We start from the raw sequence: 24,378 nt of genomic DNA, 5'->3' as shown, positions 1-24,378 counted from the left end.
AGCCTCGCTCAGACACACCTTTGTACCTGTCAGTCTCAGTAAATCAGGGGTGTGCAGAGCTGCTCGCTTTTATTCTCCTGCAGCTTTTCCATGATGGGGTATCTGTAAGGCTGGGGTATTAACCAGTGTGGGGTATTAGCTAAGCTGAGGTATTAACCAGGCAGAGCTATTAACTAGGCCGAGGTATTTTAGATGGCTGGGGTACTTTTATGGTTGGGGTATCACCTGATGTCTCAAACAGCTTGGTGTATTTAGAAGTCTAGGGTATTAACTACGCTGGGCTATTAACCAGGTAGGAGCATTAACTAGGCTGGGGTATTAACCAGACCGGGGTATTAGCTAGACTGGGTTATTAACCAGACCGGGGTATTAACTAGACTGGGATATTAGTCAGACTGGGGTATTAGCTAAACTGGGGTATCAGACTAGGGTATTAGTCAGACTGGGTATTAGCTAGACTGGAGTATTAGACTAGGGTATTGACTAGATTGGGGTATTAGACTGAATGGGGTATTAACTAGACTAGGGTATTAGCTAGACTGGGTTATTGACCAGACTAGGGTATTAACTAGACTGGGGTATTAGACTGAATGGGGTATTAACTAGACTGGGGGATTAGCTATACTGGGGTATTATCTGTCACAAACAGCTGCAGCTGCAGTCTGTGGGTAAACAAGCAGTTATTTCAAATGGTCAGGAGTCATTCCCTCTGGGAGACGGTCAGGGGGCTGCAGGCTAAAAACAAACAAACACACACTGAAGCTGCTCTCCGGAACTTGCGACGGGAGAGCAGAGCTGCCTTACATGCAGTGGCCACGCCCAGTCTCTGGGGGCAGCAGAGGTGCGATGCTCACACTGCAGCCGCTGAGTCGGGACCCAGATGACAAAACAAAATCATAAAGCATAGAAGCCAATCCTTGAGGGCACTTTTGGTTTGGTGGAAAAGGTGGGAGGCTGCAAGGTGCAGTGGGATCGCACTGCCAGGTATGCTGTCTGCTCCAGTGAGCGGAATGACTCGGAGAGTTGGGAGGGCTCCTCAGACAGACACTGACACTGGTTTCCAGCCCCCTCTCAGCTAGGGCGCTGACCTCTGCTAACAGCTCAAGGAGGACTCGGCACAGAGGCGCTGCTGTGTTGCTTAAATGTCTCCATCTCCAGCTGGCAGTGCAGCAGATCGTCCAGTGGCCTCCTGGGATGTCACTCCAGCCTGCTGACCTCTTGGCTCAATTCCTGACCCTGATACTCACAAGCGAAGCATAAATCTTAACATTCTCAGCTATGGGGGAGGCGGGGGAGGGCGGGGACTGGTTGGTGCAAGGAGGCGGCGTTTCGATGAGCTGAGCCAATGAGACGCGAGCCGCACCCTGGCGTGTCCCCCACCTGGTCGCCATGGCGATGGCAGTCAAGGACCGCCCGCTGCCTCTAGCCGGCTCATTAGCGCCGCCACCGCAGGTGGTGCTGACGCGGAGGCCCAACGCACCGCCGCTTTACAAGGCTTTGCCGCAGCCGTCAGGTATGTTGACACACCATGGCTTGTTTTCACAGAAGACGCGTCGTGTCAGTGACCTCTCTCTGAAGAACAGCGTAATTACATGCTAGCGGCCAGCTCACATTACACATTTCCAGGTAATGGGGCAATTAATATTTTGACTGTAATGTGCCATCTCTGGACCACCCGGTGTAGAGAGAGAAGAATGATGTAGAGCAGCCCCCAGCAGGCCGGACTGCGAGGGGGTGCGCTGCCATAAAGAAGAGGGTATTACTCTAAGACATCTGCACACTCACCTAGTTTGAACCAGCCTCCACATTTTAAATGACATGGCACCCCTTGGTATTATGGGAGGGAGAGACTGAAAAATAGATATGTTTCTTTTTTCTTTGAGTGCCTCAGTGATGCTGATCCAATGTCACGCCACTCAGTGCCAAAGCCAGAACAAGTCTGATGGACGGGTCCAAGAGTTTTATGTGTGTTAAATGTTTAACTTTAAGTCAAAGCCATGTGTCAGATGTCAGTGCGGTCAAAGTGAAATGTAAATACGGGGTTTCATTCCCTGTTTACAAATATAACTATTCAGTTCAGACATTTTCATTATTGCAAACAGAAATCTCAAAATAAAGACAAAAGTAAATGATTCCTGCATGTGACATGGATCCAATGCAGCAGCCCCACACCCAGAACCATCAGAAGCACTCTTGGTAACTGGAAATGCCTCATTTAATGTTATCACTCTTCAACAAAAACAAAACAACTATTGCAAATAACGATATTTTTAACCTGTGAGCCATTGGTACAGGTTTTAAAATCAAGCAACAATGATTCCTCCCTTTTCCCCTCCATCAGCTACTCTGCGAGACGCTAACGGAATGGTTTGATTCTAGCTATGGATTCTGGGAGTCTGTGTAACACCACAACCAAAGCTGCCACATTGTGTACAGTTAGGAAGGAATGCTGTTGCTTTCTATTAAAAAATCTTTAATAGATCCCTAATTTTAATGCAGAATAAATGTGTATCGATATAAAGGGTATTGTATCATCATTTATGTGGAAGATATATCAATATACTGTAAAAATTTGATATACTGCCCAGCCCAAGGCGCTGGAGAAGCAGATTATCAGTAGCCACGCCCCCCATGATCACTAACCACGCCCCCATTATCTGTGGTCACGCCCCCGTGATCTGTAGTCACACCCCCATGATCTGTAGTCACGCCCCCATGATCTGTTACCACGCTATACGTGTGGCCACCAATGTTAACAGCGATGCCATGCTAAGGTCAACAGGGGTCTGTCCTCGAGTCAAGGTGCAACCACACCAGGCAGACATTCTCCATTCCCAGAATGCACAGCAGGGATTCAGTCAGGGGTCAGGGCAGAAACCATCAATCACAGCGATGGATGTCGATAACAACCTCTGTGCGGTGGCCCTGAGCTTTGGTCAAATAAGCCAAATAAGCAGCCGTATGTCACCGGAATCACTAACGAGTGGATCGATACAGACATGCACAGGGATCCGTCCACAGTTGGTGTAATATCCAGGTTTAGTTGGATGAAAATGGATTGGCTTTGTTTAAGTAGCAAGGCCACAGCTAATCTGGTGATTTACACTAATGCAATGCTGGCCATAAACGACCCAGCAGATGAGATGCTATTTTGCAGGTTAACCGGGTAGTGGCTGCCACAGGTGCCTCAGCAGTTGGAAAAGCTGCTCAAAGTGTTTGAGCAAAACAGCAGAGATTTGCAAACTGGGCCAGATAACGAGGCCCAAAAGCATCAAGGAAGATGGTAGCATAGTGCGATTTACGGTGAGGAGGGGTTTGCATTTAAAAAAAAGAAGCTGAGATTTTATCCTGTCTAATCTCTTCGGGTGGGGAGGTGAGTTCAAACAGTCTCTGTAAGGCCTCCTTTAAGGGAGAAGAGAATGAGCTCAGATGTAGCACTGAGGACACCTGGCACAGTCCAGGGTGGAGAATGAGCCTCACAGGACCAAGCCCACATGCTGGGAAATGGACCTTCTCCAAGAGTTTAGGAACTTTGCCTCACACCTCCTCAGCTGTAGGTTTCACTTGCATGTCCTCCTTCTCCTCCTCCATTGAGGGTTTCACTTTGCATGTCCTCCTTCTCCTCCTCCATTGAGGGTTTCACTTTGCATGTCCTCCTTCTCCTCCAGGACCGTGGGTTTCACTTTACATGTTAAACAGTCCAACAGTTTATCTCAATCACTGTCCCACGTTTCTGCCAATGTGTCCCATGAAGGTTTGACATCCTGCACAGGATGTACCCTGCCTTGTGCCCTCTGTCTCCAGGAACAGGACAGGTGGATGAATGATTTATTTTTAACCCAACTGCAGTGAAAGAGTGCGACACCATGTCTGTTGCTAATGGGCTTTCAGTGTGTATTTACCACAGCCACGCACAGGGACAGCAATTACACCACAAAAGCAAATCAGCGAATCAGGCACTGCTACTGTAAACGTTACGGTAAACAGGGGAGTTTGTTGTGCTCTTCCAGCTGAACATCGCATGAAAATGAAATCCTGCTTTTCCCACAGACACTTGCTCCTCCAAGCAACATCATATTTTCATGGCCCCTTTCCCCTCCAGGGGTGGAACGCAGCACCCAGCTGACAGCAAAAATTCCAGAGCTTTCTTGAGGTCTTTGCTGCCACATAAAATCTTTAACAAAACATTTTATAAAACACGCCACAGACTTTAATGTGCCAGCTAGCTCTTGTTTCTTGCAACACAGTCCCAGAATGCTCTGATACTGCAGTGTACAAAGGGTTTCAAACAACTAACAGGAAGTATCACCCAAACATTCTTATAATTCAATAACTTAACCCTGACACAAGCTGGAAGCTTTCTGACCTAGATTTAAAAAATATGGGCAAACTGTTGGGAGAGTTCAGGGAGACCTGTCTGCCAATGGAATAAGTGCACAGGCCTCGGAGCGACCATTAGCACAGGTGGTGTATAGGCACTCAACCCCCAGGCCTGGAACCTGTGACCTACAGGGCAAATCCATGCTGGTCACGCTACACTGGCTGCCTGCAGCTGCCACACTGATCCAGTCATATTATTCAGGCCAGGAGCATTTCCATATCAGACGGAAACCCACCGAGCTGCCAGGAAGCAAATGAATATTTAATCAGGATGGCAGCACCACAATTCCAGGGCCATATCCATTCCTACAGGAGTGACAGCTCTGGGAAACAGCCAGCACGCGTCGCACGCCTGTCCCGCCTGGACGTCATGGAACCACCCTCTGTGTGGGCCTCGCAGAACCATGAAGTTTGTGGGGCTCACAGAACTGTGGGGTATTTGGGCCTTGAAGAACCATGGAGTAAGGGGGCCTCGCAGAACCATGGAGTATGTGGGTCTCGCAGAACCATGAAATACGTGGGCCTTGCAGAACCATGGAGTAAAGGGGCCTCACAGAATCATGGAGTAAGGAGGCCTCGCAGAACCATGGAGTATGTGGGCCTCGCAGAACCATGGAGTATGTGGGCCTCGCAGAACCATGGAGTATGTGGGTCTCGCAGAACCATGGAGTATGTGGGCCTCGCAGAACCATGGAGTATGTGGGCCTCATAAAACCATTGGACCAAGATAGCAATGTAACATTTTACGAACACTACTCTGTAGAAAATTTACTTATAGATCATCCACCTGTTTGCTGAGAAGTTGTGCTATATTGTATGAGGTTATTGTAGGTATACACATTAATCTAAAGAAGTTTTAGAAAAAGTGCTGGAAAATGCATCAATTTCAATAGAATACCATTTCAAGGAGTACATTGACAAGTGTGCCGATATCTTCAAACGTCTGGCCACAATTCTCTAGCCAAGGCATTAACAACACAGACAGAAATGTTTTTCAAACATCAAGGTAGTTTAGCAGTATTGTACTCGTGTGGTATAATGCATCTGTCTCTCTGGGGTGACACGATTAAAATGTCGACACTGTGAATCTGGTGTCTGCAGTCATACACCACCGCAAACTGATAATACGCCGACCGCGCCGGTCCTTTCCCATCATTCCTGTGGGATGCATGCTCCGTGTTATCACCCGCTGCCGTCATGGCGACAGGGAATGCGCCACTCCCCCCCCCCCCCCCCGCACGCAGTCTCTGATCCCCGTATGTGTGGTCATGCTCCTTCCGTGCACTACTCGACATCAGATCCAGGAGGACGGAGCACCGAGGTCGAGATAACAAATAGGAGAGAGGGGAAGGAGGGGCGGAGCCAGGGTAAGATGGAGGTGAGGAAGCCAGGCTGAGACTGCAGAAAGAGGCTGTATATCCAAGGCAGAGACGCATAGAAGCTGAAGCCAGCCCTGCCCCCACACACAGGGTGCACAGCGTGCCAGGGCTCCGATTACAGCAGACCGCGGACCAGAACACACGATGCACCATCTCCTGCACCTCCCTGGCCTCCTATCATTTGCTCCTCTTTTCCTCTCTCCCTTCCTCCTGCATTTTAGCCGTTAAGTCGCTTCAATAGCACGACGACACAAACATTTACGTTGGTGATGCAGATATATATGAAACAGACGGAGCGATCAAAGTGCAGATCGTCATTTGTGAATGACAAATCGCAGCAATAAGCCCGTAGATGGAGCACAATCAAAATGAAGGGGAGAGGAGGAAGCCTGTGATGCGCAGTCACCCCCCCCCCCATACACACACACACCTCCCTGCTGCGTCTGGGCTCTCTTTCCTCAGGGTGGGTGGCAGTTTATTGTTTATGTGTTATTTTGAGAAATCAAACCTAATATACTTCTGCATGACTCTGGCATATAAGCAGTAACTCTCCAGTGCTCATGTCACTTTAGAGCTCAGTGGTGCTAAAGCAGGGCACCGTGGAAACCGGCCAATATTTGGCCTCTTGGAGCAGCTCACATCTTCATTACTAACTGTGATGATGGACCTTAAAATACAGGTCATAAAATCCTTCTATAGATGGGTCTACGGTGAAGACAAGCCGGCTTCCAACCAGGACTGAGCATAACTCTGTCATTTGACATTAAAAGTTTCTCCTTGGGACTTCAACCTGAGGGAGTACTGAAAGGTTCTGAGGGTTTTACATCCAGGCAGGCTTTTGATGCTAGTTGGAGACCTTCCCATGGCTCCAGTCAAAGCAACAGTGAAAGCAGCGCATTTTTATAATGTTCGCGACAGCCTATCATGCAAGGTTACAGACAAAACTGACAAAGACACAGACTGAGACACAGGTACGGACTGGCACAGAGCAGGACACACCAGGACAGATGGAGACACTGAGACACAGACTGCGACACAGGTACGGACTGGCACAGAGCAGGACACACCAGGACAGATGGAGACACTGAGACACAGACTGAGACACAGGTACGGACTGGCACAGAGCAGGACACACCAGGACAGATGGAGACACTGAGACAGACTGAGACACAGGTATGGACTGGCACAGAGCAGGACACACCAGGACAGATGGAGACACTGAGACACAGACTGCGACACAGGTACGCACTGGCACAGAGCAGGACACACCAGGACAGATGGAGACACTGAGACACAGACTGAGACACACAGAGAAAACAAAGGTGCAGAGACTGGTATACAGAGATGCAAACAGGCCCAAACCAGTATCAAATGAATAAAAATCAGGACACACAGATCAGGACTACAGCAAGAAGAAGCAGCACTCCTTTTTTCCCCTCCAGATCAACAGTGTTCCAGTGGAGAGGGTTGACAACATGAAGCACCTTGGGGTTCTGCTCACTGAGGACCTCACTTGGCACTCACATGTCAGCACTCTGGTCACCAGGGCAAGAAAGCGGCTGTACAAACTCAGGCAGCTGAGGAGATTTAGGGTGATCCTAAAAACCTTCTACTCAGTTGCTGTGGAGAGCATCTTCCATCCATCCATTTTCTAAACCGCTTATCCTACTGGGTCGCGGGGGGTCCGGAGCCTATCCCGGAAGCAATGTGCACGAGGCAGGGAACAACCCAGGATGGGGGGCCAGCCCATCGCAGGGCACACTCATACACCAGTCACTCACACAGGCACACCTAGGGGAAATTTAGCAACGCCAATTAGCCTCAGCATGTTTTTGGACTGTGGGGGGAAACCGGAGTACCCGGAGGAAACCCCACGACGACATGAGGAGAACATGCAAACTCCACGCACATGTAATCCAGGCGGAGACTCGAACCTGGGACCCAGAGGTGTGAGGCAACAGTGCTAACCACTGCATCTTGACCATGAACATTACAGTGTGGTTTGGGAACTGTTCCCTAAAGGACCGCAAAGCCCTGCAGAGGGTGATCAGGGCGGCCGAGCGTTGTGTCAGATCTCCTCCGCCCTCCCTGCTGGATACCTACAAACACTGCAGGTCCAGGGTAACAGATAATTAAGGACTCGTTACACCCTGCAAACTGTCTGTTTCGCAGGCTGAACTCAGGCAGACGGTTCCGTTGCCTAATGTCCAGGACAGAGAGACCCAGGAAGAGTTTTTTCCCCCAGGCCATAAGGATTCTCACTTCAGCCTAATTCTGGCCCTTCTGTACAATAATGTTTGTACTGGAATTCACATATACTGCACATGTTCACTTTACTGCAAAAATAACTTTAGTCTGTACATCATCTCGCCATTGTACTATATTTAAATCGTATATTTGATTTCATAGATTGTATTTATATATTGTACTTTTCTCTTTTTACTCCTACTTTACTTCTTACATTTTTCTTCTGATTTTGCACTGGCAAACAGGGTGACTCAGAGATACAGTTCACTGTAAGTTGTACTGTATGTGACGAATAAACCTCTTCAATCAATGTTCAATCTTCAATCAAACTGGGATACAAAGTCACAAACGAGAACAGACAGGTAGAGACCAGGATAAGAAGACAGACAGAACCCTACAGACATCTGCAGGCTGAAACACTGATTTCATGGAGACACTCTCCAAGCTCAGTGTGGGTGATGTTGCTATAGCGAGCTTTGGACACCAGACTGGTTATTCCTGACCACAGAAGATACAGAGGTCAGTAATCCAAGGGAATGCATCTCCATTTTACCAAAAGGTGCAGGTTATGTGTAGCTGAGATGTGCTGGCTTTCTGCTTCAGTTAGGGTAACCTGATAGGCCCGGGCTCTACTCCTCATGCTTTGAAGTTAGTAAGTGGGGCATCTTACACATAAACCACATAGCACAGGCCTAACAGGTGCAGCTGTGTAACACCTGAAGACACAGGAGACTGGAAATGGAAGCATGAATCCATGGGAACATCTGCAAAATGCCTCTGTACTGAACTGAGGGTAATCACCACGCTCCAGTGAGTGTGCTCCTCTAGAGCAGAAGTTTGGTGCCATGCCACGGAGGATCAATATACTGGCTGATTATCTAGCGATCTGTAATTTCCAATAACTAAACATTTCACAGGGTGTCCTGAGGTCTAATTAAGCTTAATCATTTGTCGCACCAAGAATTCGAGTAGCAATCCCAAAGGAGCTCCAGATGCGGGCTGGGTGAGAGGAGCATAGTCCTAGTTCCTGCTGAAGTCAACTTCAGTGTTATTCAGATAGACGGCCCACTGGTAGACCAGCAGAGCTAAACGTTAATCAGTGAGCTAACAGAATAGTGAGCTACAGGACAAGCAATGCTAAAGATAAATCAACGAGCTAACAGAATAGAGAGCTACAGGACTAGCAATGCTAAAGATAAATCAACGAGCTAACAGAATAGAGAGCTACAGGACTAGCAATGCTAAAGATAAATCAACGAGCTAACAGAATAGAGAGCTACAGGACCAGCAATGCTAAAGATAAATCAACGAGCTAACAGAATAGAGTGCTACAGAGCCAGCACAGAAAATCATTAATCAGAGAGGTAACAGAATAGTGAGCTACAGGACAAGCAATGCTAAAGATAAATCAACGAGCTAACAGAATAGAGAGCTACAGGACCAGCGAAGCTAAACATTAATCAGCGAGCTAACAGAATAGAGTGCTACAGAGCCAGCACAGAAAATCATTAATCAGAGAGGTAACAGAATAGTGAGCTACAGGACAAGCAATGCTAAAGATAAATCAACGAGCTAACAGAATAGAGAGCTACAGGACCAGCGAAGCTGAACGTTAATCAGTGAGCTAACAGATTAAGGTGCTACAGGACCAGCAAAACTAAACGTTAATCAGTGCGCTAACAGAATATAAAGCTACAGGACCAGCAAAGCTGAATGTTAAATCAGCTACAGGACCAGCAAGAAGCAAGAAGTGACAGAGAAGAACAGAGACGTCAGCTACTGGAACAGCAAAGGTAAATGTTAGTAAGTGAGCTAAAAGAGCAGAAAGATACAGGAAAGGAAAACCTAAACATAAGTGAGTGAGCTACCGGCAGAATGCTACAGGAACAGTGAAACTAAACATTAGTGAGTCAGCTAACAGAGCAACAAGCTACAGGAACAGAGAAACAAAACATTAGTGAGTGAGCTAATGGTGGAAAGCTACAGGAAAGGCAAAGCTAAATAGTGAGTGAGATAACAGAGCAACAAACTACAGGAAAAGCAAAGCTAAAGATTAGGAAGTGAGCTAAGTGCAAAAAGCTACAGGAAAGGCAAAGTCAAACATTAGTGAGGGAGCGAACAGAGCAACGAACCACAGGAGCTGTGAAGATAAACAGTGAGAAATATCTAACAGATCAGTGCAGCTAACTAAAAATGTATGTCTTTTACTTTGGCTGTGCATATGGCTGTGCGCGTGTGTGTGTCTGTCAATCATCCAGTCAATTTTGACGAGTGCTATAAGAATGGATGGGTGTTGCCTTTAACTAGGGGATTGAGCGTGTTGCTGCGGGAATCACCAGACAAAGGCAGAAAATAGCTGCGGTGCCCCAGGTGAATCCATGTACACTGAGCAGTGGTGCTTGCAGATTTCTGGGAGTGACCGTGGGTTGCTCTCTCCCACGGGCCATTGATCAGCCTTCACAGCTGCCCACCTAAAGCCCCCTTGGCACTAATGAGCTGTTATGAAGACACTTTTTTATCCCCAAATAAAAGACCCACCGCTGCCGCTTCTCCCTGAAGATTTGGGCGCTTTAATCTGCCCAACATTACCGGCGATTGGACCCACGCAGACGAACGAGTTTCACCTTCCTAAGGGACTGTCATACATCTGCCTCTTTTAGCCCGTTATTAACATGCAGCAAACCAACCTACGAAATGTTGATTTTGCCAAGGTTTCTGGCTGACTGAAGTCCTCCCTTCCCAAACTATATGAACCATCAACCAGGGCTCCCTGCACACATCACACATTCATTCAGGCATTTTATCACACAGCTAACACAAACATGTACTTTCACTTGTCAACAAATCACATGGTTTCAGTGCATATCTCTGAATGGCATGATTTCCATTAGGATTTATTGCACATGTATGTTCACCATGTTTTGCAAGTGACTAAGAAAGAATTCAAATACTGCTAACTTCGTTTTATTTCACACGCCTAAATGAACGGAGGGAAAATTGATAAACGCTTTTGTTTTTGTGTTAATAGACATCAGCTTAAAAGATCCATGCTGTGATTGTTCAGCTCCTTGCTGTTTAGGCCAAAGGGTGTTTCGTTAATTGAGCTATCTGAGTGACTTTGTTTTTCCTGTCCCTCTTGTTCAGCCCTGCTTAATGCCTTAGCCCCCCGCCACTGTAGCGTGTGACCCAGACACTCTCACACCCTGCTTAAGGGAGAGCACAGAACTGTCCTACATGATTAGCATCACGCTAAGCAGGCCATGAGCATCATGCTAAAAAAACACCAGCAACACGCAAAGAAAACCATGGTCTCCTCTGAAGTATATTTGAAATGCTATAAATATACTTAATACAGTCGTCCCTCGCCACTTTGCGCTCCCACTTTCGCGGCTTCACTCTATTGCGGTTTTTTGTATATTCATTAAAAAGTTGATGGAGACAGTGAAAATGAGACATCGCTACGCATCGGAAGCATCTTTGCTCTTCGTAATTAAATGAACAATAATAATAATATGATATTTGTAATGTCTAATGTGTCTTATTTTCTCTTATTTTGTCTAATATATCGGGTAATGGGAGTGTAATTGTCATGACCTGCCTGTACGATACTCCTGTGTGCCACGCCCCCTTATTAGCCACGCCCCCTTATTGGCCACGCCCCCTTACTAACCACATGTGCAGCCCCGATTGTGACCAGCTGTTTCCTGTCAGTTTGATTCCTCCGGTGTATTTAAGTCACGTCAGAGGCTGTAGCCCCAGGTCTGTCATTGACGTTTTGATGTTACATCTTCCTGTGTCCTGCTTTTGGAGTGATTCCAAATAAACCCTTCGATCCTGATTCCTCGTCTCACCGTTCCTGCTTCCGTGTCCAGCAATCATAACAGTAATGGTGACTAAAGGGTGTTATTTCATGTCCAATAATGTTAAAAATCGTATTTAGAAGGTCGTAAGCAGATTTTCTATGCTCTAACGACGAAAATATTCGATTTACAAATAAAGAATCCTACTTCGCTGAAATTCAGTTATCGCGGTAGAGTCTGAAACTGATTAACTGCGATAAACGAGAGCCGACTACACATAATTCTACAATTTGGACAGTTCTCAGTCTTTCTGAGGTCGTAAGTCAGAGAGGGACGTGCGTTTCTCTGGCGATGACCTGCTGTGTCTTCCCTACTGTGGCGGCATCCCATCGCATTGACGCCCCTAAGGCAAGTGCGAGAAAAAGCCCCGTAGGGGCAGCAGCAGGGGCATCGCCACAGTTCGGCTAGTAGATGAGGCTACCAGGTTTTCTGGGAGGGGATTCTCCCCTCAGACTAGCCAAGCGTAGCGTGAATGAGCAGAGCCAAGCTGTGCAAACAGCGATCAAAGCTTCACTTAGCGAGAGGGTGAAGGTCCCCATAAGTAGAAATTAAGGTTATTGCCACAGTGATTTATTCCTGAATTGCCAACAAAATATAAGCAGAGGTGACAAGCTCAGCCATTCACTCGAACCCTGCTTTGCCCCCTCCCACTGCACAGCGCTGTGAGTCTTTACTCTTGCTGGCCCCCCAGGTCCTGTTCCGTTCTTCCATTCCCATGTCACGCGATTCCGATAGTTAGCCTCACTGCCATTATCCTGTTTGCTGTCCCAGATTAAACTGAAACGGACAACTGAAAATACAACAGTAATGAAATCTGAATGAAAACTGCAGTATCAGCAAAGGGAAGAATTAGCATATTTCTAAGTAGCTGCAAGCATCGGTCTAATGATATTAGACTCATACCAAGAGTGAGATTAGCATCAGGCTGAAAGCAATATGAGCGTCGCACTAAGACAGACATAAGTATCAATGTGAGAGAGGGATGAATGTGATCCTCTTATGACCATTATATCCAGCATGCTAAAAAAAGGTTAGAACCATGCTAAGTAGGTGTGAGCATCATTCTAATGACATGAGCCTCATTCAAGGGCAAAATTAATATCAGGCTAAAGGAGACACAATTGCCACAACTGACACAAACTGTTACGGCTCTTGTGAGCATTTTGCTAACAAAAGTATGAGCAGTAGCTAAGAAGTCTGGTGTCCCAGGATGGAGAGATAAATGTAGCTTCCAGACCCCTGAAGGCAGACCTTAATGTACTTTGGCAAACATTGTGGATGCGGTTTATGCCCATGAAACTAGAAAAACTGTTTTTTTTTTTTTCATAATATTAGCACATCATCCCACCAGCATTACAAGAACATTAACTGCTTTCCAGTAAGCTACTTGCTAGTTACATTCAGTTTAGTTTGGTGCTTTACACAGTTCAGATAGATGAGACCAAAATAAGAAAACAAACATTCTCTGACAAAACATTGGCGAGACTAAAATTGTTCTCAGACCAAATTGTCCAACAGTCCAAAATGATTACGGTCAAATGAGCTTCTGATTACATACTTTTAGTTGTTTATGTGGCACAGTGAAATAAACACGGTTGTTCTGCTGTAATATGAGAGTTGAGGCCCGCGGTCCTGGCCAGCCACACAGATGCTGCTGTTCAGCCCGGCTGCTTTGGGGCGGCACCAGCTTTTACCGCCGGACGTCACACGCGCTCAGGGCTCATGCCGTTTCATCTCGTCTCAAGCGAAAATAGCAAAGGAAACGGACAAAGAAGCAAAACAGCCAATTGGCGGCTCAGAAGCCTGTGCTAAGGCTAGCAAAGGTTCGGTAAGGTTCGGTATGGTTCGGTAAGGTTCGGAAAGGTTCGGTAAGGTTCGGTATGGTTCGGTAAGGTTCGGTATTGTTCGGTAAGGTTCGGTAAGGTTCGGTAAGGTTCGGTATGGTTCGGTATGGTTCGGTAAGGTTCGGTATTGTTCGGTAAGGTTCGGTAAGGTTCGGTATGGTTCGGTAAGGTTCGGTATTGTTCGGTAAGGTTCGGTAAGGTTCGGTATGGTTCGGTAAGGTTCGGTAAGGTTCGGAAAGGTTCGGTAAGGTTCGAAAAGGTTCGGTATGCTCGTTCGTTTGTGTCATTCTTTCATCACGGCTCTCAAAAGGAGCACGGACAACGTGCGAGGCCGCGGCGACTGTTCCGCCCTGAAGAGAAGCAGCGAATTATTCCATTTAAGCCAAGATGAAGTGAGTAATGGCCTTCTGAGTCCGGCTGCCACTCTCCTCTGTAAGGATGAGGAATTAGCCTGTGTCAGAGGCATTTATCTTTCGAATCCTGAATGATATGTTTTGCAAACCAACAAAAAGAGGATGCCTCCAGACGTAACTGCTCCTGAGTGGGGGGGCACTTAGACGGCGCGACATGCACCCGCCGCATCGCCTCTCTGACTGCATCAAAGCACCAATTTCTTGTGGCGGTGGCCAGAGAACTGCAAACATTAACAGTGATGATTAGCGTTAGCTGTGATGCCTAGCGGTAGGGTTCACGTAGGGTGACCAGATAATCTATGTCAGGGAGCTAGGACAGGATTTTTAAAATACCATTTTAATTAAAAGAACCTGGATCTCAGTTAAGCAAAAAGTTCTTGCTGTGTGCTGATTGGTCAGTCTCCTATAATCATGCATATACCACAAATGTTAATGTTTAACAGCTGGATGAGTTTTTCAATCAAAACAGTCAAAGCACAAGAAGAAGTGAGCTGTTTAGCCAAGCACAGGTGCCTTTCAGTTTTAAAGTAGTTTGTAAAACCTGGAGTAGCTTGAAGTGTCCTAGTGATGCCTAGCGGTAGGGCTGACGGGTAGCGTTAGTTGTGATGCCTAGCATTAGGGGTGATACCTAGCCTTAGAGGTGACAACTAGCGTTAGGAGTGAAGGCTAGCATTAGCTGTGATGCCTAACATTAGGCGTGATACCTAGCATTAGGCATGATGCCTAGCGCTAGGGGTGACGGCTAGTGTTAGGGGTGAAGGCTAGTGTTAGGCATGATGGCTTGCGTTAGTGATGAAGGCTAGCGTTAGCTGTGATGCCTAGTGTTGGGGTGAAAGCTAGCATTACCTGTGATTCCTAGCGTTAGGGGTGATGGCTAACGTTAGAGGTGAAGGCTAACGTTAGCTGTGATGTCTAGCGTTGGGGTGAAGGTTAGCGTTAGGCTTGATGCCTAGCATTAGGGGTGACGGCTAGTGTTAGGGGTGAAGGCTAGTGTTATGCATGATGCTTGCGTTAGCAGTGAAGTCTAGCATTTGCTGTGATGCCTAGTGTCCAGGTGAACGCTAGCGTTAGGCGTGATGCTTAGCATTGGGGTGACGCCTAGCATTAGAGTTGAAGGCTAGCGTTAGCTGTGATGCCTAGCATTAGGGGTAATGGCCAGCTTTACCTGTGATGCCTAGCGTTAGGGGTGATGGCCAGCTTTACCTGTGATGCCTAGCGTTAGTGGTGATGGCTAGCATCATTGGACTCTTAGTGACCAGTAACAGTCAGTCAAGTCAGGTCCAGCTTCACAAAAGTGCAGGACATGGCTTGCCCTTGAACCAGACTGTGTGATGAGAACATGCACAGAGGCATGTTGATGGATTTACCCTTAGAGAGGTTATGCACCCGAGACAAGCAGCTAGCTAGATGGTGCCTGCAGGCTTTCATTCTGTTGAAATCAATCTGCTTCCAGTCTAATTCCCATAGAGATTGATGGGCAGATATGTTGATAGGTGGATTCGTGTGACCTCTGCTTGACCCATTCAGACAGGCATCATGGGAGAGCGTGGGGGATCTCTGGATCAACACCATCTTACAAATACGCACACGCACGCATGCACACACTCAAACACACACACATGTTGGGCGGTATCCTTATGAGGACCGCTCATTCCCTTCTGTGGGAAAAATGCTAACGCTAACTATGACAACCTTTACCCCCACCCTACCCTAACTATAACCATAAGTAACCAAGCAAAATACAAGAGTTTTTGCATTTTTAGTTTTTTCATAGCAGTCACCGATTTTTATAACATAAAGTTTTCCATTATGGGGACCAGGAAACTGAGAAAAAAATGGATATTTATCACGTTATGGGGACATTGTGTCCCCATAAGAATAGGTATACCTGCTCGTGCACACACACACACACACACACAAACACACACAATGAAAATTCTCACCGGAATACACACAGATACACTCCCCAACACACTCTTGCTGTACACTTTTTATACATTTATCAACCACATAAGCATGTTGTATATTGCAGACTGACTGTATGTCTAAGCCAGGGATCTCAAACTCCAGTCCTGGGGGGGCGGAGTCCTGTGTAGCTTAGCTCTCTCCCTGTTCCATCACAAATGATTCAGCTCAAGAGCTGTGTGGTGTGGTAATTAGCACAAGGAGTTGAATCAGGTGTGTTAAATGAAGGAAAACCCAAAAATGTGCAGGGCTCTGCCCCCCCAGGGCTGGAGTTTGAGACCACTGGTCTAAGCTGTGTCTGTACCTACTATATATATGAGAGCCACTGACCCACAGAGACACATGTGTGGGAACATACTCGGCCGATAAACCTGCTTCCGATTCTGATCCTGACATATCCGAGGCCTTTTCCACATGGTGAAAAGCGTGTCTCATTTGCATAGGTCCGCATTTCATTAGCATATCAAACCAGCTGACTTGAAAGGGACGCCGTGACTAGAAAGAGCCGAGAATGTGCTGTGTTCCTCATCTGCCCTGCTTTGGCCCACTTCCTTTTAATGAAGAGAACAATTAGAGGCCTGCACAGAATACCTGCTAGGCTGCACACCTCCTGCAGCAGGAGTACCATTGTGTGCGCAGGCTCATCTCGCTGTCACTTTGGTGTGAAACTGCCACTCTTCTTGGGAGACTTTTTTTCCCGCTCTGCTGCTAATCATTGATTGATGAAGTATGCATAATCCCAGGGGCTGCTAATCGCTAACTGCCAGAAAGCGAGCTAATCCCGGCACCCGCGCCTTTCCTCGGGTTCCTTTCCATGTGCTCCTGATGCTGCACACATACTCCTCACACATTTTGCCATTCAGTATCATCAAATTTGCTTTCGGCTGAATTCATTGTGCTATCATTCTGAATTAGAACCTCCTTACTATCCATCATAGCCAGCGGGCTAATGCAGTTCGGCAATTATGGTGTTTAAACTGTATTAATTAGAAAAAAACAATAGAGTCAACTAAATCAATTAGAACTTCAAGTAGCAGGAAGGATAAATCCGCCTGGATTGGCGGCTAAGCGTCCTAATCAACACTTAATCGTTCGCTGCCATTTATTTACCAACCAAGACAGGCAGCTGGGGATCACCGTTTTGCAGATTAAAGTGTTAATTCTACTTTATCTACTAAGAATGGTGAGTGGGGTTCTGAGTTGAGGCCTCCTTCCCCAGGCTGCGGACGCCGTCGCTGCCCTGACTCCGTGTAGCACATGGCAGCTGTATGTCAATCACAGACAAAGGCCTGACGTGGGACGGTCTTCATTCAGAGGAAACGACGTCGTGTCCCAGGCGCTTTGTGACTATTCAGCAATGAGTGGTGATAAGTGACAACCGTGTGTCACTGAGCGGCGATATCATGGTAAATGAGTGTGACAGCACAGAGCTCGGGGCTTCAGCTCGGCCGAAATGGCGCCTTTCAGAAGCTCGGAGCCACCGGCGCCCCCTGGCTTCAGCCGCAGTCGTGCAGCCACCGGCGCCCCTGGCTTCAGCCGCAATCGTGCAGCCACCGGCGCCCCTGGCTTCAGCCGCAGTCGTGCAGCCACCGGCGCCCCTGGCTTCAGCCGCAGTCGTGCAGCCACCGGCGCCCCTGGCTTCAGCCGCAGTCGTGCAGCGCGTCGCTGCTGCCTCCTCACACTAAATGTCATTCATTTTGTGCTGCCTATGCTTCTCACTCTCCTCTTTTCAGGACCCAATTGCTCTTTACTCTGGAGAAAACCTAGATCTCTCTTTCCCTTTATCCTCTAACTCTGCCCCTGTCTCTCTCTCTCTCTCTCTCTCCCTCTGCCTTCCCCAGTTCTCAGTTTACCAGTCGCTTAAATGACGCAGCGACATCGCAAAGGTTTAAGTAACGGGAAACAATAATGGCGTCGACCTTGACCCACTGACATTAAGCTTTAAACAGTGCTTTAAAGTGGCAGTTCATAGCTGAGAGGCACAGATAGGAGCAGAGCATGCATTTGGAAATAAGGCCGTATCTAATGACAGGCAATCCGCCTCATCATACTGCCTAATGCCAGATTTATGTGTACCACTGCCTCAACCATCTCTGTATCTTTAGCTCTGCCCCCCCTCTCCCCACAGTTCTGGTACACTCTTCACAAATTGTACTGTACAGGTGCCACCAAATAAAAATCCACAGAAGAAATGGTTGGCAAGGATGAGGACAGGACTGGAGCACAGCGCCTTGGCATAACGGCAGAGCTGCGTGCAAGACTGGAGGACAGCATCTCGCCGTGACGATGGAGCTGCGTGCAGGACTGGATCACAGCGCCTCGCCGTGACGGCGGACCCGCGTGCAGGACTGGATCACAGCGCCTCGCCGTGACGGCGGACCCGCGTGCAGGACTGGATCACAGCGCCTCGTCGTGACGGCGGACCCGCGTGCAGGACTGGATCACAGCGCCTCGCCGTGACGGCGGAGCTATGTGCAGGACTGGATCACAGCGCCTCACCGTGATGGCGGAGCTATGTGCAGGACTGGATCACAGCGCCTCACCGTGACGGCGGACCCGCGTGCAGGACTGGATCACAGCGCCTCGCCGTGACGGCGGACCCGCGTGCAGGACTGGATCACAGCACCTCGCCGTGACGGCGAACCCGCGTGCAGGACTGGATCACAGCACCTCGCCGTGACGGCGGACCCCTGTGCAGGACTGGAGCACAGCGCCTCGCCGTGACGGCGGACCCCTGTGCAGGACTGGAGCACAGCGCCTCGCCGTGACGGCGGACCCGCGTGCAGGACTGGATCACAGCGCCTCGCCGTGACGGCGAACCCGCGTGCAGGACTGGATCACAGCGCCTCGCCGTGACGGCGAACCCGCGTGCAGGACTGGATCACAGCGCCTCGCCGTGACGGCGAACCCGCGTGCAGGACTGGATCACAGCGCCTCGCCGTGACGGCGAACCCGCGTGCAGGACTGGATCACAGCGCCTCGCCGTGACGGCGAACCCGCGTGCAGGACTGGATCACAGCGCCTCGCCGTGACGGCGGACCCCTGTGCAGGACTGGAGCACAGCGCCTCACCGTGACGGCGGACCCGCGTGCAGGACTGGATCACAGCGCCTCGTCGTGACGGCGGACCCACGTGCAGGACTGTAGCACTGCGCCTCGCCGTGACGGCGGACCCGCGTGCAGGACTGGATCACAGCGCCTCGCCGTGACGGCGGACCCGCGTGCAGGACTGGATCACAGCGCCTCGCCGTGACGGCGGACCCGCGTGCAGGACTGGATCACAGCGCCTCGCCGTGACGGCGAACCCGCGTGCAGGACTGGATCACAGCGCCTCGCCGTGACGGCGGACCCGCGTGCAGGACTGGATCACAGCGCCTCGCCGTGACGGCGGACCCGCGTGCAGGACTGGATCACAGCGCCTCGCCGTGACGGCGGACCCGCGTGCAGGACTGGATCACAGCGCCTCATCGTGACGGCGGACCCGCGTGCAGGACTGGATCACAGCGCCTCGCCGTGACGGCGGACCCGCGTGCAGGACTGGATCACAGCGCCTCGCTGTGATGGCGGAGCTACGTGCTGGACTGGGGCACAGCGTCTGTGTGCAGAGGGCATGTTTCACCTGATTATGATGATGAATGAGCAGGTGAGCGGCTTCCTGCACACGTTTCAAAACAATCAGCACAATTAGTTTCACGTTGTTTTTCATGCAGTGAATAATAAACAGATGAGTTTAAATCTCCAGCATATATAATTGATTTTTAATACATTTTTGAAAATGCTACGGCGTCACCGATAGGATGATGAATGCCAGGCCATCTGACATCACTAAATACAGTCCTGAACTCAATGATACACTTTAAATTATTAAAAACTTAGTAGAGGATGGTTGATATAGTCTGCAAATTCCATATGAGATTAGGGTTTAGGAAGAACTGCCTCGACTTTGAAAGCTGTGATATTCTGTTAATTTTTAATGTTCATTTGCAAATCCTAACTGCGGCACCCCTGCCCCATGTCCAGGCTGGCGATCCTGCCGTATCGTCAAATGCTGTATGCAGCTAATAGATTCATGTCACCTGGACTCCTTAGTGGGAACGTCCTGCAAATGACAGCCACGTTGGTTCATGTAGGCTTACGAGGACCATTTGATGTATGGACAACAAGTAGCTTTTCGGCATCTGAGAATCGCTTGCCTTTATGCCTTTATGCCTTTATGCCTTTATATTTTCATTGACCATCTGCAGCCACGTTTTTTTTATTTTTTTTATGTACTAACTCAAAATAAGCCTGGACTCACTGCCAGGAATCACAACATCCAGCGATGTTCCCAGAGATGTCTCTGGGGGGAGGAGTCCAGGGCTGGACCCGTCCCTTCGATGTCGAGCTGTTGGTATAACTGTGGAGAGGAGCCACTACTCATCTGAAATTTATGTACCCAAATAATTCAGTCCATTACTCTGGTGGAAGGCGCCGGAATAATGCGCCGTGAAAGTGTCTACAGAAATCCCGCCGGCCGCTTAAGGGGGTGGCCATCGCCCTGGGAGAGTGCTCTTTGCTCTTCACTCTGCTGAGAGCACTTCCTGGGCCCTTTGATCCCTCACAGCGCCGGCTCCTTTAACCACCAGTACGGAACTTTCTGGAGAAAGAGGTCTTACTATTCCGACGCTTAGGCGGCACATTTACACAAAAGGCCTTACCATTGAGCCCCATCATACAGCTGGAGACTGAGGACCCCTTGGACGAGGCCTCCTAGAGTGTAAATTGTGTTGCTAATCCCCAAGCAGCCAGATACCATGTATGACAAGCCTTCAATGTGCCACTGCAAAGCACATCACTCCCCTGATGAATGGGGTATGTGTTTGGTGCCCGCTTCACCTCTCAAGAGCAGACCACGCTCCACAGGCCCAGAAGGCAGCAAAAGCTAGACATGTCCATCAGTGTAGCAATGAGGTCTTAAGGGTGGGACAGAGAGGGTCACAGAAGGTTCTGTGATCCTGACCCTATGGTTCATCCTACAGTCATTCTGCGATCTTGACCCTATACTTCATCCTACAGTCATTCTGTGATCCTAAGCCTACACTTCACCCTACAGTCATTCTGCGATCTTGACCCTACACTTCACCCTACAGTCATTCTGCGATCTTGACCCTACACTTCACCCTACAGTCATTCTGCGATCTTGACCCTACACTACACCCTACAGTAATTCTGTGATCCTGACCATATACTTCATCCTACAGTCATTCTGTGATCTTCCCACCATATGATCCTGTGGGGAACAGCAGAATTCCACTTATATGAACCTTTATCAATGGCTATGTGGTCATTTCTGAGATCCTCAGCCCACAATGGACGGTGCTACAACTTACAGTCCCGGATATGCCATAGTACACTGCTGTGTAGTGGAATTGCTCAATTAAACAGCCAAAGCTTCGGATTTAGCCCATTTTCAATCCCGATATTGTTGTACACATAGCTGCTGGTTCAGCATTTTCTTGTATTAGAACTGAGTGTTTATGTTTTTCAGGTCTAATGGTGCTCATATGTGAGATTACTTAGCACTATGGCAACTAATCATGTTAACTGAACTAGCCCCGCTGTATTTGCGCAAGTCCACGGCCGTAATGGAATGAGAGCCCATCGACCCGACCTGCCATCTTCGGCCCGGGTCTGTCCTCTTTCTTCCTTGGCATTCCAGCAGGAACGCTGTCCACATGCATTCCGCTATGAATTCCATTCAATCGGGATACAAAGGGACAGCTTTCCGTGCGAGGCGGTGATCTGCCCGTCACACACACGATGCACGCACGGAGAGCGGCGCTTTGGCGGATATTTTCAGCTCCTCCTTGCGGATGAACAGTCACTGATCTCTCTGTGTTTTTGAGTTGCTGATGACACCAGCTCTGTTTGAAACCCCTCCACCCTCCGTCCTCATCCCCCCGTACTCAGGGGCCCTGTAAAAATGTCCACTGTCCCCCCGAGGCTGAGGGCCAGATGCAGTGAGGATTAGAGCGCTGACTCTAAATCTGCTGCCGTGCTGACAGTTTAATCACTGGCTGCTTCTGTGCTCTACAGAGAAACTAAGAGAAGAAGGACATCGTATCCATTAAAATGATATGTGTTGTCGTCGTAGCTATCGGTTAGGCCCCGCCTTTGCCAGGTCGGGCCGTCCTGACACGGACCCGCCGTCTGATGCATGCCTCTGACTGCACGTCACACACTCTTGCTGGTGATGTTTTGCTAGGTTGAGGTAGTGCCTCAGAGACGTATTCCTGACATGCCCTTGTCACTAACAGGATGGCATCCTCCTGTTCACAATGGCTACAAGGGGAGTTAACAGTACAACAGTCAAGTTATACGAATACATGACCATGCAGCAAAGTGGCCCCATAGCCACGTAGCTACAGGCTCCATGGCTAGCTGGCTACATGCCTCAGGTGCTACGTCACATGATCACCTAGCTACATGGAAGCATGCTGCTCATACCCACCGACTGTCCAGAAGCAATGCTGCACAGCAACCGCTCCATTCTCAGGCGAAAAGTGAGCGACACACAGCTCTGTTAGGCTAAACGGACATTAGCATGAAGTATCACAGCTGCTGAGTTACACCTTCAGTGTGAAGGTGATGCTGCAGCTAGCATTACCCTTCCTCTCAGCTGGCTCGTCACATAGGGCCACCGAGAGCTCTGTTAGCGGCCATGAGGTGCCGGAGACGAGGAGGGGTTAGGGCCTCAGAACCGTTGCCGGGTCTCCTCGCTGCAAAGTACGGAGGAGCTCTGTTGCTATGGTGACAGCAGAAATAAGGCTAGCTCGCTCTGCCTTAGCCAGCGTAAAGGAGGAGTATCAGAGGGAAGAGCGAGGCAGCAGCGGGGAAGGGTGATATGCAGATGGGAGCGGCTCCCACCTCGTCCCACAGACTCACTGTCACCTGGTTTCCTGGAAGCTCAAACTTTCCTCGGAACGTCAAGTAGTGCTGGAAAGGCCTAACGGCTGAGTCAGTCGGGGAGCGGTGGGTTCAGACACGTAGGAGAGGGAACAAGCAGCCAACACAGAGAGGCGATGATTCAACGGATCCACAGAGACCTCCACAGTCTGTACCCTCCACCCAGCACCGGAGTATCATCAGGGGAAACTTCCAGAGAAGAAGTGAGAATGGAGCGCTGGTGTGTTAGTGAGATTTCGAGCCTGTGCCTGGTGAGAAATTCCCGTCCCACCACCACCCTCGCTGCGCCCGGTGCTGGCTGGCCACCTGCCAGGGGCCCTGGTTCGATAGGTGGCTCAGTGGGGCTCAGTGGGGCTCAGTGCCACAGCTGCACCTGGCAGCAGCGCTGGGCTGTGTGACACGGTGATGTTACGCCGCCAGGTAATTATAAGCTACGTTCGCCATGTTTGCAGAAGCTTAGACGGCAGTCAGTCAGGAGAATGAGAAGCCCAATTATCACTGACATTATCAGCGCTGGGAGTGCATCGGTACCAACGCTCCGCACGCCGCTCTTCACCCCACACCCCCTGGCGAAACCAGGGCTTCTTACGCCTCATCGTCTGATGAGGGAAGCAGGAGGCATGGAGAGAGCGGGCGCGTGAGAGTGGCCCTGGAAGCGACTCCCCATTGAACCGGATGAAACAGCAGTGCAGCACAAAATGAAAGATTCAAAAGATTTGAAAGGCCGGGAATCTCGGGGACAGAGAAACGGAGGGACTGAGAGAGAGAAAGAGGGGGAGGGGGAGGGAGAGGGGGATGATGAAGGGGGAGGGAGGGGAGAGAGGGGGACCAGTGGCCTTACCTGCAGTGCTTGTGCGAGCCGGTGAGTGTCTCAATGATGAAGCACTCCCCTTCATTCAGGCAGTAGGCCAAGTCCTTGTCTCTGCATGGCTTAAAGTGCTCAGATCGAAGAGGCGGTGACGTGGGGACCACTGCAAGGGGTAGAGGGTAGGGCATGAGTGTCCTAACTGGCAAGTGGATACCCTTGCATTGGGGGCATTGTGTCTCCACCCCGCCCACACTGCGCCCATCCCTCAGACCTGGGGGGGGCTCACACTGCCGAGTCCCGAGGGCAAGGACCAATCTGTGTATCACAGTCAAAAAGGAGCATTAATTATGATGAAGAGAGCATCACTGTTTGTAGAGGGATGGCATGAGCTATTTTAGGGGAGTGAGGGAGGTGGGTTCTCTCCACATAAGAAAGAGTACATCACAATGTACAGGCAGGGATGGAAAATGGTGAAAAACCTGGATTACAGAGGATGATGAATAACGGATTAAGCACAGCGTAACGCCCTGCTCTCTGA

The 24,378-nt window shown here is 49.3% G+C and overlaps 1 protein-coding gene across 1 annotated transcript in view; it reads right to left on the bottom strand.

The window, feature by feature from the left end:
* Window positions 1-24,378, bottom strand: part of nrg3b (neuregulin 3b) — a 143,281-nt gene that overhangs the window by 37,428 nt on the left and 81,475 nt on the right. Inside the window, exon 2 of the mRNA XM_048988020.1 lies at window positions 23,874-24,003. Coding sequence (XP_048843977.1) covers window positions 23,874-24,003 — 130 coding nt within the window. The remainder of the gene's footprint in view (window positions 1-23,873; window positions 24,004-24,378) is intronic.

The sequence above is a fragment of the Brienomyrus brachyistius genome, chromosome 20, assembly GCF_023856365.1.
Source record: "Brienomyrus brachyistius isolate T26 chromosome 20, BBRACH_0.4, whole genome shotgun sequence".
Classification (NCBI taxonomy): domain Eukaryota; kingdom Metazoa; phylum Chordata; class Actinopteri; order Osteoglossiformes; family Mormyridae; genus Brienomyrus; species Brienomyrus brachyistius.
This window is presented reverse-complemented; position numbering and strand designations above follow the sequence as displayed.